Source organism: Aotus nancymaae, unplaced genomic scaffold, assembly GCF_030222135.1.
Source record: "Aotus nancymaae isolate 86718 unplaced genomic scaffold, 86718_ANA_hifiasm-v0.15.2.pri h1tg000029l, whole genome shotgun sequence".
NCBI classification, from domain to species: Eukaryota; Metazoa; Chordata; class Mammalia; order Primates; family Aotidae; genus Aotus; species Aotus nancymaae.
The window spans coordinates 17,497,824-17,510,567 of NW_026988442.1; the positions used below are offsets into that span (position 1 = coordinate 17,497,824).

The 12,744-nt window shown below is 43.1% G+C and overlaps 1 protein-coding gene across 2 annotated transcripts in view; it reads left to right on the top strand.

The window, feature by feature from the left end:
- CTNNBL1 (catenin beta like 1) overlaps positions 1-12,744 on the top strand; it is a 181,000-nt gene that overhangs the window by 60,740 nt on the left and 107,516 nt on the right. For both annotated transcript variants that reach the window (XM_012455042.3, XM_064382424.1), the window contains exons 5-6: positions 2,923-3,020; positions 10,934-11,027. In XM_012455042.3, coding sequence (XP_012310465.1) covers positions 2,923-3,020; positions 10,934-11,027 — 192 coding nt within the window. The remainder of the gene's footprint in view (positions 1-2,922; positions 3,021-10,933; positions 11,028-12,744) is intronic.

A 12,744-nucleotide genomic window follows, 5' to 3' on the forward strand; every position in this document is an offset into this window, starting at 1 on the left:
AACTGAGTGTATATCCTCCTGTGGATTAATATGAAGTATAGTTGGAAATAGCATTGTTGTTGAAATCAGATGGACCTAACATTCTCCCTTACTATTTCAGTGACCTTTAGATCACTTTTTTTTTTTTTGAGACAGGGTCTCACTCTGTTACTTAGGTGGTAGTGCAGTGGCACAATCTCAGCTCATTGCAGCCTCCACCTCCCAGGTTCAAACAGTTCTGCTGCCTCAGCCTCCTGAGGGATTACAGGCGTGTGCCACCATACCCAGCTAATTTTTGTATATTTAGTAGAGATAGGGTTTCACCATATTGGCCAGGCTGGTCTTCAATTCCTGTTCTCAAGTGATCTGCCCACCTTGGCCTCCCAAAGTGCTAGGATTACAAGCATGAGCCACCACAGGCCAGAAAAGTTAACCACTACTAGCTTTACCTTTCTTATCTGTTAAATAATGCTTATACCAAAAGAATTCCAGTAGTGTGACTTTTAAAAATGACGGCTATTATGATGATGACTATTTTAGTTTTAGAGAACTACTAATTCCTACTAGTCAAGGGTAGCTCTAGGGTTTCTAGGGGTTAGTTTGGTAGCCTGGTTATTTTTGCTGTTATTTATTCTGTTTGATTCCAATAATTTGTGTGTTTTGGTTTACCATGTATCAGGCATATATGTTGACTCTGTCAACAGCTTTCTGATTATTTTTTAGATGAAGATGTTAAGCATGAAGGATTTTTGTCCAAAGACCTTTAAGCTCTTTACTCCTATTAAGTTTTGGGTAAATACCACCTTTAAGAGTGAAGGAGTAAGACACAGAAGGCTTCATTACTTATTCATGATGGTCAGCTGGTCAGAGATGAGTAAAGCAACCTTCAAGTAATTTTTCTTTCAGCAAAAGACTTTCATGTAATACCCAGAACATCGGTCATCAGCTAGCAAGTCCTGTCATTCTTGTTAATATGTTCTGCATCTTTTATTTATTTATTTATTTTTAGTGAAACGGCCCCAGTTCCGACCTTTGTTGAATCTTCTTTCTGTTGTATGTAGTAGCTTTGGAATAGGTCTTTCTCTTAGGCCTGGCTCCCACAGCTGCCTATACATGCTGTCCACATGGTAGCTCCTGTGTGCCACCCCCATCCCTCGGGCCCACACACATGGTGGCTCCTGTGTGCCACCCCCATCCCTCATGCCCACACACATGGTGGCTCCTGTGTGCCACCTCCATCCCTCATGCCCACACATATGGTGGCTCCTGTGTGCCACCCCCATCCCTCGTGCCCACAGTGTTTTAATGTGTCCCACAGACAGCTTTTAGCTTAGTCTTTCAAAATAGTATTTTCTTCAGCTAGTTACAATTTTCTCTCCCCTTTCTACTTCCTTCCCCTCTCCCCCAATCCTTTCTTCTCTTCAGATGCCTTTGTACGTTCCATTCTCTTTGCTTTTATTCTGGTGATTTTGCTTTCTGGTCAGTCTGTCCTCGTATTTGTAGTTGCCGTTTTCTGAACAGTCTTCTTCTAGCCAGTTGTTACTAATTCCCCAGCTCCATCTGATTGCTCCCTTCTAGGACGTGTGCAGTTCATATTGTCTGTGTGTATTCTTCCTTTGTTTACATGTTGGTTATTGCCTGTGGTGTATGGTTTTTAAAATTATTTTAGATTATCTGACTTTCTCATTTTACAGATGAGGAAACTGAGGCCCAGAATGAAGAAAATGGATTGGCCTTTATCATGTTCAGTGCTTTAGTCATCTTGGGCATTCAATAAATGCAGTTTGCTGGAGCAAGGTGGCTGTTTCTTTCTGTCTCTCTCTCTCTCTCTCTCTCTCATTCCGTGTGTGTGTGCATGTGTGCACAAACATGTTTGTGTGTGAGAGAGTGTGTGTGTTTTCAGGTGAGGGAAAGGAAGCTTAGTTATAAGTTTAGTTCTGCCATCCAGTTCCAAATATAATTCTCCTTCATGTTTCCCTTTCTTTATACTTCTCTTTCTTTTCTTTCTCTCTCTCTCTCTTTTTTTTTTTTTTTGAGACAGAGTTTCACTCTGTTGCCCAGGCTGGAGTGCAGTGACACGATTATAGCTCACTGCAGCCTTGATCTCTGGAGCTCAGGCAAGCCTTGCACCTTAGCCTCCCAAGAAGCTGCGACCTCAGGCATGTGCCACCATGCCTGGCTGATTTTTTTTTTTTTTTTTTTTTCATTTCTAGTAGAGACAAGGTCTCGTTACGTTGTCCAGGCTGGTTTCAAACTCCTAAGCTCAAGCAGTCCTCCTGCCTTGGCCTCCCAAAGTGCTGAGATTGCGGGCATGAGCCACTGTACCTGGCCCTGTACTTCCCTTCCTTTTCCCTATTTTGCACAATTTTAAATTCTCAATTCTTCCTTTTATATTCACAGCAGTGTGACATTTGAGGGGACAGAGGTTGGTGGGGACTAGCCCAATTCCATATAAATCTTTCCCTTTGTTTTCAGGCAATTATGTCATATCCTGATCTTTGAAGACTCCTTGGTGAACATCGGCTGCCTCTTCTCAGAAATTATTACTGCCTTTGAAGGTGAACTGTACAAGGTAGTTAAGATTACACAGAGTTTCAAGAATTTAAATTACGAGATGAAGTTGAGGATGTTGGCCTAATTTTCACTGGAAAAGTGACTTCCCAAGTGATCTATTTAAAATTTTGAAATCTGTGAAAATTCAGTGAACCTACAGAGTAAGCTTCCAGGAAGGCAGCATAAGGAAGGAGACCGAGTGAGTCAGTTAACATTTAATGAACACCTGACTGTGGGTAGAACCTTACTGAAGAGATGTTAATAAAACCAGAGTCTATTAAAGGTAAATGGTAATAAAGCAATTGATGAGGAAACAGAAGGGAACCAAGGATTTTAATAAATACGTCAGTAGCGTTTCGCTGTGTATGTTACACCCTTAACATTTTTCACATGTGTCCATAGCCGTGGTCGATTTGCTTCAGGAATTAACAGATATAGACACCCTCCATGAGAGTGAAGAGGGAGCAGAAGTGCTCATTGACGCTCTGGTAAGTTGCACATCCTCTGAGGTTTTGCAGGTTTGTACAAGTTGTTGGCATCACCACCACCATCTCTGAGCATGGGCACCAGGTGGAATTCTACGGCGAGGCTGGAAGGTGGTGAGGCCAGAGTGAATGAGGAGAGTAAAAAAGTAGGGATGTGACTGGGGCAGTGCTTTATGCTTTGGAACTGTGTCAGGTGAGGGGTGAGAGGCCTTGCCCTTATTAAGTCTCTGCTGTGGGCAGGCCATTTCTCATTCTTCTCACCCCGTCATATCCTCCCCACATCCTCTCACATGGATATTATTGCCGTTATTCCCATTTACGCCCATGAAGCTGTGGCTTAGAGAGGCAAAACAAATGGCCCATGGTCCCACAGCGGGGATTCAAACCTGTGGTCTCCTAGACTCTATATTTTCTGCCCCTTTCTTTCCTCCTTTCTTGTTGCTACTGACCTTTTTACAAAGAGCTTTCACAGATGTGTTTCTCTTCTGGACTTTCTAATTCCAAGTGCCAGTGAGAATAGGTATTATTATTATTATTATTACTTATTTTACAGATAGATCATCAGAGAGGAATTGGAGAAGGTTAAAAATGAGAGCAAACCTTACAGCTCATTGAGGCCAGAATGGCATTCCCTGCCTATAGAAGACAGGGCATTTGATTTCTGCAGTCTTTCAAGGAGCCTAGGCAAGCCCTCAGAATCTTCCTTAGCTATTGATCCACGCAGCAGCCAACCCAGAGGAGTTGGTCTGTGAGGCGCAGCTGTGGCCTGGTGCCAGCTAGTCGAACTGCCTTACATGCAAGGAAACCCAGATGCAGAAGTGAAGCCTCCCGCTGGGCCGCTCAGCCAGTCTATGACAGCTGATAAAAGAGCCTGCATGTTCTGATCTCCACCACAGTTCTGTTTCCACCACCCCAGATTCCCTAGTTTGCTGGTGATCAGAGAGGGCCACAAAGCTGAAAAGGCACCCCAGGTGGTATCAGGGAGAAGTGGACCAGGTCCACTTCTGCCACTGGCCACCCAGGGAGCTCTGTCCACCTGCAGAGCTGTATCCCTCCTCAAGGCTCTGTTGACTTTTCTTCCTTCTGTTGTCTTCTCTTGTCTTTTCTCTCTGGTAAGAATGTTAGTATTGGTTTTGATTCAGTTAGCAGTTTATAAGAGATCACTACAGCCACTTATATTAGAAGGACCTGGGGTGCTTGTGTGGCTCCTTTCTAGTCCTACCCAAGACCCACTGAATCAGAATGGCTGGGCCTGGGGCTCCAAGTGATCCTGAAACCCCACTGCTACAGTACCCACCCCCTCCTCACCTTTTCTCATAATGTTCTTGACACTAGAAATTTCCCATGTGCCGTGTGCGCTGCTGGCATTTGGTGTGAATGAAGGGGTTGTGAACCCACTGGTTATGAAGAACTGGCTCTTACAGAGAGTGAGGCTGCAGTCCAGCAGGGCCATTTATGACTGAGCATAATGAAAATTTCTATGGCCATTTTTCTTTCGAGCTCCTTTAGAGAGCAAACTGCTACTTTTGTAGAATTCAGGGCCTTTATTTTTCCTTTGAACCACTGTGCAGAAAGAAAAGGATGATGTTGGGGTGTCCTTTTGTTTTGAGGAGCATCTGAAGAAAGACTGTGGCACTTGCTCCGACTCTGTGTCCCCACAGTGTCATTTGTGCAGTCTTACCTTCCAGAGGTTAATTACGTGGCCCTGAATGAGCCTTCCTGCCTGGTCCCTGGGCTGATTTTAATTACCATCCTTTGCCTGTGTGAATAGGGAAGACAAGAGAGGATCAGCTAGCCTGGCTGTTGCATGTAAAATGTACCCAGAAACAGCAGTTCACACAAAAGCCCCCTTTGTATTTTCTGTGTTGCCAAGCCCACCGACAAAAGCTGCATCTTGGCAGATTTCATTGTTTGTTTGGAAAGGAACAGTTCACCCTCAGTCTGGGGAGCCATTAGGTAGCTGCTATACAGGATGTTCTTTCTGTGTGTTTAGTTTAGTTTTAATTTTTATTATTGTTATATTAGTTTAAGATTTTGACTCTTACAGGTTTATCCTTGTGGGGCTGGTAGGAATCACAAACATTGAACATTCCTGGACTCCAGTATATTATTTGCCTGTCTGCAACAGTCAGAAGTCATCAGTAAATACCAGAGCACAGAACCAGCGGTGGGCTTCCATTTACTTTGTTTTACTCTTGTGCTGCCTTCTGGAAGAAGTTTGATAAGTACTCTCATATTACAAGGGTTGAGTTGTCTTTGTAGTTTTAATTAGGGGCCAATATCTGAGGCCTGGGATTGCATGAGCAGAGGCTAGAGGGCATACGGCAGAATTTATTGTGGTGTGCAGTTTGCAGTTATTGCTTTGGTCTTTTTCTCAGTTGGAAGTCCTAAGCAATAGGTTAACACATTTGTGGGGAAAGAACACTGTCCTGGCATTCTCAGGGATCTTTGGGGTTTTTAAATTTGGTTCATATCCACTGCTGTCAAAAGGCAAATATTTGTGCTTTCTAACAAGTCGATTTGGTAGCCTGGAAAATGGGCTCTTTTCTGAAGAGTGATAAACAAGAGTGTATATTGCTTCGATGGCAATTCTCTGGCTTACCTCTCTACAGATGACTTTGGACTTCTTGATAATGATGATTATATTACAGTCATTTTTCTACTTGCCAGCCCCAGAACTTGCCATGTGGTAGGTAGTCCCATGCCTTTGCTCGTGCTCTGCCTTCCATTTGCCTCACCTTGCTTCTCTGGGGCTACCTGAAATACTCCCCCTCATCCTGCGAGGCTTGACTTAAACTTGATCTCTTCCCATTTGAGTTTTTTCCAGACTCATCACCTCAGCAGGATGTGTTATCTTGGCACTTTGAACATCCTGGTACTTGTCACATTGGATTATAGACGCCTGTTTATAAGTTTCTCCTTCCTGAGGTGTGATCCCCATCAGGGGAGTGGTCAGAGCGGTGGCTTTGTCACTTACCAGTTCTGTCCTTGGGAAAGTTACTAACCTCTCCATACTGCTCTCTGTAAAACGGAGTTAGCAGTAGTGCCTATCATAGTTCCAAAGTGAGGAACAAGTGCGACATTTAGTAAGCCTTTAGAACAGTCTGGCACAGAGTAAACAGCCAATAAAAAAATGCCCATTACCATTACAAAGGTGCTGTGCCTGGCAGATATTAAGAACTTAGCAAATGTCAAGTTAAAATTGTATGTATCATCTACCACACAGTGAGATGTCTGTGAATACTGAGTTCAACAAACATTTTTTTCAGTTCAAACAATATTTCAAAAACATTTTGAACAAACACTCAATAAAACCACATTTGAATGGTGTGGGCCTAAATAAGACATGAGAGGATAGAGCTTTAGTTTAAAAAATAAAATAGGCCGGGCGCGGTGGCTCACACCTGTAATCCCAGCACTTTGGGAGGCCGAGGTGGGTGGATCATGAGGTCAAGAGATCGAGACCATCCCGGTCAACATGGTGAAACCCCGTCTCTACTAAAAATACAAAAAATTAGCTGGGCACGGTGGTGCGTGCCTGTAATCCCAGCTACTCAGGAGGCTGAGGCAGGAGAATTGCCAGAACCCAGGAGGCGGAGGTTGCAGTGAGCCGAGATCGCTCTATTGCACTCCAGCCTGGGTAACAACAGCGAAACTCCGTCTCCAAAAAAATAAAAAATAAAAAAAATAAAATAAAATAAAATAAAATAAAAAGGAAGAAGTAAGTAATCGTAATACAAGGCAGAACATTGAGAATAGCTATGAGAGAGGTGCACTTCTGTGGACGCTAAGGGGAGGGAGCGCTCACTTCTGATGGGAATAATCGGGAAGGGCTGCACAGCTGCACGTGTCGGTGATGGCCTCTGAAGGGAGGCTTTCATAGGAGAGAATGTGGAGGTGTCCCAGCCGGCAGAGATGGAAGTGTGGCTGGGTGGTGGAGCTGGCCAGTGTCTAGGAGCCAGCATTTGCTTTATAGAAACTCTTTATAGAGTTCCACAAAAGTGGCTTTGATGTGGACTGCCAGGGAGCTACCCTCCATACCCATTCTTGCACTCAGTTAACCCTACTGAAACGTTAAACTCTGAAGCCCCAGCTTGGTTTGGCTTGGACTTGGTTAGCGCTGCATTTGTGCTGCCCAGGTGAGACTGAGGTTGGCAAGGTTTATGTTGCTGTAAGGGTACTTACTACAAAAATTTCTGGATCCTATTCCTTCCCATTTCCATTCATGTTCTCACCTTCATCTGTATTTGTTCCAAAGCAAAATTCATGTGTTCATTCGTTCACTAAATGTTGATTGAGCGCTCTATGTATTCCTGATTGTAGGAATCAGGTATATAGCTGTGAGCAAGCCTGACAGAGCCTCTGCCTTTGTGGAGCTCATATGGTATGAATGTAGGGAGAAACAGTAGACAAATACACAAGAAAACTATCAGAGAATGGTTCTCTGTTAAACAGAATTAAAAGAGAGTGATGTGCTATAGAGTGGCGGGGAAGTCAGATTGGATTAAATAGTCGGGTGAGGCCTGAGTTCTGGATGACAAGAAACCAGCCATTCAGAATGATCAGCAGCAGGATGGGAAAGGGACAAAAGACCTAAGGTAAGACTGAGCTTGACATATTCACGGAACAGAGAAGGGGCCAGTCTTGTTTATGTGCAGCTGGGGTGAGGGGAGAAAGCAGAGTCAGGGCCAGACCACATTGGGCTCTGTAGGCCTTGGTGAAGAGGTTGGGTGGCATTACCAGGGTGAAGGGAACTAATTGGAGGATGTAAGCAGGGGAGTGGTAATGTAGTCTGACCAGTGTTTTAAACAGAGCACGCTGTTATGTGAATAATGGACTGGAGGGGCAAGAATGGAAGCTGAAAAATTACAGATAGGATACAACAGGCTTGAGTTTTGCGTTATGACCATGTTACCATGTGTATTCTCAAAACTTGTTTGATCAAGATTCAGTGGGTGTGGGGTTTTATTGTTATTACTGTTTATTAATATGAAATTTCTGAAACTCCTAGTAGGCAGAAAAGTTCAACCTAACTCTTGAGAAAGCTTATTGGCACATCATACTAGATGGAAAAAGAATCCTTCAAACTCTCTCACCTGTCTCTTTTTCATTTCCTCCTCTTCTCTTATATCCATACTCTTAGGTCAAGTGGAAGATGATGTCTGATCATGCCCCTAAACTTCTCTCAGTAGGACTTCCCAGAAAATTGTTTGGGAGGCCTGCTAACAATCAGAAATAACAAATGACTTATCAGACAACATCACGCCCAAGACAGTCCTCATTTCCAAGGCAAGGGTTGGTTGCTCTGGCTGATGCTTTAATTCCTAAGCAGGATTTGTTTTTAGTTTCAGACTTTGTCACAGGTCCAGAAAATTGAAGGTAGACCCAAGGGGTTAGAGGGAGTAGAACAGAATGCTAATTTGTACTTTTTACTGAGCAATATCCAGAGCTATGCATAATATAAATATTTTTCGAAGGGTTTTCTGAGCTAAATGTATTTTGACTGCTTTTGGCCTTGCTGCAATCAGATAAAATTGCATTTAGCCCAACTAAACATAAAGTTTCACACTTTGCAAGCTTAAAAAGGCTGCCTGTTAGGAGTTGAATTTCCATAGTGAGCAAAAAGATTTTCCTCTAGCCAGATGCCCATTAGCCATAACCATTCAGCTCTAGGAGTTAAAACGCATTGCTCACTGACAGTGTCCCCACCACCTTCCAGACAGCAGCGAGGGAAACATAACTAAGAATCAAGGAAAGGGGGAAAAAATGATGCAGATAAAGCAGCAATAAGCAATTGAAACTGGAGAAGCAGTTTGCAGAACTGACAAGCCGTGTGATACCCAGCGGAGCTGCGGTATCTGCTGCTCTAGGATTCAGGGAGATTATAAGTCAATCAGGGTGATTTAGGGAAAAACATACTGTGACATGGTTCATATTTTTCCCCCAGATGTTTTTCTGTTTTCTCTCACATACTCAAATTGTCCAATTAATTAAGGAAAACATTGTAGTGGCTTTCTTTAGTGACGCTTTTTGCTGGCTGTGAGATTTGAGAGCAAGATTCTATAGCTCTTGGCACAAGATGGGAAAACAGCACTCTCTGTGTTTACAGGCTCCCAAATCTGGCAACAGTGTTCTGTCAAATAGTATCCCCTCCTTGTTCCTCACACCAGAACATAAAGGAGAGCCTAGAAGAATCTAACTCATTTGTGATTCAGGTATCACAAATTAGTCCATAATTTCATGTTTACCATGTCCATATATTTCCCTTAAGTCTCACCCAGACACAGTAAAGAGTCCATGTTTCAAGATCTATGCCGCCTGCCATTGCTTGCCTCTCATTTTGAATTGTCTATAGAATAACTTACACATAACTGCTCTGGAAGTATCGGTTGAATGAGATCATTTCCTTCTTTTTTCTCTCTCCATTCTTTCCCCTCATTGAAACAATAGGGGATTATGGGAAAAAATAGAGTTTCGGAGTTGGGCACTTCGGCCACCAGCTTCGTGACTTTGGTCAGGCTAATTAACCTCTCAGAGCCTTTGCTTTCTCGCCTGTGAAAGATGTACATGAGGATGGATAAATGGAGCAATTACAGTGCACAAACTATGTGTTCCATCAGTTTATTTAAATCTAGCAAGGTTTACTGAGTGTCTGCTGTATACGGCATTGCAGTAGACTTTGAAGGGTATACAAAGATGAATGAGGTGAGGTGCCCGACTTGCAGGAAGTTGGCTTTTTCTTAGCCAATGAGAGAAAAGAACAGTGAATAATCAGGTATCAGCGGGGTAAAAGGCTAGATTCAAACTTTATACTTGATTCTTCGAGCAGCTGCCATGAACTACACCTAGGGTAAGGCCTGTCATGTATTTTCATTTACTCTTTACGACTTACCCCATTTCATAAGTGAGGAAACCAAAACGCTGAGAGGGAGGATAACACAAATATGCAGTAGACCATGTCTTCAGAGGCAACTTTACTTATTGGCTGTGCTTAAGAATCTGTCACCAGATGGATCATCCCTTCTTGAGGATAGAAAACTAGGTGATTCCTTAGTTATCTTCCTTGATGTGCCTCAGGGATACCTAAGGGCAGTTTCCCTAGAACACAGATTGTGCACAGGAGGTAGCATGAAGTAGTAAAAGCATTATTTCACCCAAGGAGAAGGAAGGCTGGTTTTTGCCTTTGCCTCCACTGCTCAGTAGCTGTGTGTTCTTGGCTGAGTCACTAACATCCTGAACATCAGCTTTATGGTATGACTACTGAAAGTTTCCTACCTGTCTCAACATGTATGACTCCAGTAAGAGAAATACAGTATCTCTCTATGCATTCACTGTCATACAAATAGAAGATATTTTATTGTGTTGATTATTCTTTTTAAGAGGGAACTATAAACTCTTCATAAGTAGTAGTTTCATAAAAGCTTAGCAAGAAAACTTAGGAATGTTTTGAGGTCAACGTAAAATGTGGCTAGTGAAGGTTCCTGCGAAACATCTGGTGCATTGGCCTAGAAACGTGTTTTGGCTTGAATGAACTGTTGAACTGACTTAAGATGGCATTCATGTAAGGTGTTTAAGTACCACAGAGAAGGAGAAAGAGCACAGGTCTTGGTTTCAAATGGTCTGTGTTTGACTGCGAACACTGTCACCAGCTTCTTAACCTTGAATTTTACTGTCTCCTTAAGCTCCGATGGACTCATCTGAAGTTAGAGATAATGATGCCTGCCCTTTACTTGCCTCAGGGTCACTTTAAGACTCAAAAGAGATAATGGGATGGGAGAGCGCCTTGGAAACCATAGACTGGTGCTTATTTGCTTACTCTGTTCATGCAAAGAGTGGGGAAGTAAGTATGGGAATGGGACCATTTTGGGGACCATTTTGTGACATCTCTCTCTCCTTTTGCTTTGCCGTTCCTGCAGGTGGATGGGCAGGTGGTAGCGCTGCTGGTACAGAATCTGGAGCGCCTGGACGAGTCTGTGAAAGAGGAGGCAGATGGCGTCCACAACACTCTGGGTGAGAGGAAGGGTGCTTGCCATTGCCTGAGTTGCTTTGTGTTTGTTTTGGGACTTTGTGCTCATTTCCCTTCCTCCTTCATAATAGAGTCAATAGCAGGAGTGTTTTCCTTCCTTCTGCTCCCAAACTGCCTTTTCAGAAATGAAGACCTTTGTGTAAATTTCATATAACTGCAGCTTTGGTTTGGCTTGTAGGTAATAAAAGCAGAAATCCACTAAGTAGGTAACCTTCCTAGACAAAAACCACTGGCTCTGTTTAGCAGGCCTTCGCCTCCAAAGTTAGGACGAAATTGATGCTGGTTAATTTTGTTTCCTTTGGAATGTGTATATTTAAACATTTTAAATCATTTTAAGTTGGTTTTTCTTATCACTTTCCATCAGTGGAACTGCAAACTTTAGGACATTTTATTTGAAAAAGAGTTTTTCTTTCTCTTCTTAGGTATAGACTACCGTGTAAACTGAGTTGAAATATTGCGACTACTTGACTGCCCCTACATCAGATTTTTATTTAAGTGGATTCCTTTGTAGTATTTTCCTCTTCCTTCTCCTCCTTGAATCTCCCCAGTCTTTCCTTCTGTAAAGTTGTTGAACCAATATCCTATTTAAAATTGTGTTTTGGGGTACCCCTCTTTATTACTGGTCACTGTCTTATAAAACCAGAAGTGACGTATCTGCAAGCAGAGCTTGAGAAATGGACGAGGCCCAGTGGAAGCGAAAATTTGATGAAATTAGATTTTCCTCTTAGCTCCTTTGTGTACCACGGATTTCTCATGTAGTTCTGGACTCTCTTCCGTGAGGATTATCATAAAGAAAGGGAAAGATGGGCTCTGGCGGGGAAGAGTAGGAACACAGCACTCTGTAATTTGGGTTGGCTGTAGTCTAGAGACAGAATTTGGCATTGCCATTTGTTAGCCAAGTGCTGGATTTTGCGGTATCAAAAGTTTGTTGATTGACTGCTAACTGTTTGTTAATAAAAAGTATCAGCCTGCCAGTCTACAGAGATCTATTTGCAGCCCGGTGAGCTACTGACAGCTCAGGAGATCTTCCCTCTTTCACCTAGTGTTTTTCAGGCACTGTGCTAGGTACTAGGGTGGATTATGGTGAAGTAGGCATGGTTCTGCTCCTGACAGAGCAGATGAATAGGTGAGTCTCGAAAAGAAAGGAAAGACAATGCTGGGTGACAGATGGTATCATAGGGCTCAGTGAAAAGCACTGTGGCAATGAAGAGGAAGGTCCTCCAAATACTAGATAGGAGCAGCTAGCTCCTGTGCATGACCGTGGCTGTTTATGAAGACAGCTGCCTTTTGACAGATGGAGGAGTGGGAGAAGGGCCCTCAGGCAGGGGAGTATCATTTGCAAAGTCATAAATGGGGCTAGGATTTGAGGAAAGACTAGAAACGCCTCATGACAGTCAGAGGCAGGAGATGGAACTGGAGGAGTAAGTTTGTCCAGATAATGGAAGACTTTGTAAACCAAAGCAGGATGTTTGGATTTTGTTTGAGTGAACAGTAGGAAGCCATCTAAAATAGAAGCAGAAGAATAAGATAGAGGCATGGAAGATTAAAATGAATGAGTTGATTTTTGTAGAAAATGTCAGAAAGTAATTCAAAGTGTTGTAGTGCTCTTCATCTCTCAGGGTTTCATTGCTGCTCTGCTCTGACAGCTTTGTGCTTCCCCTACCTGGTCATCCTTTAACTTGCCATTGGGGAGGCTGATGG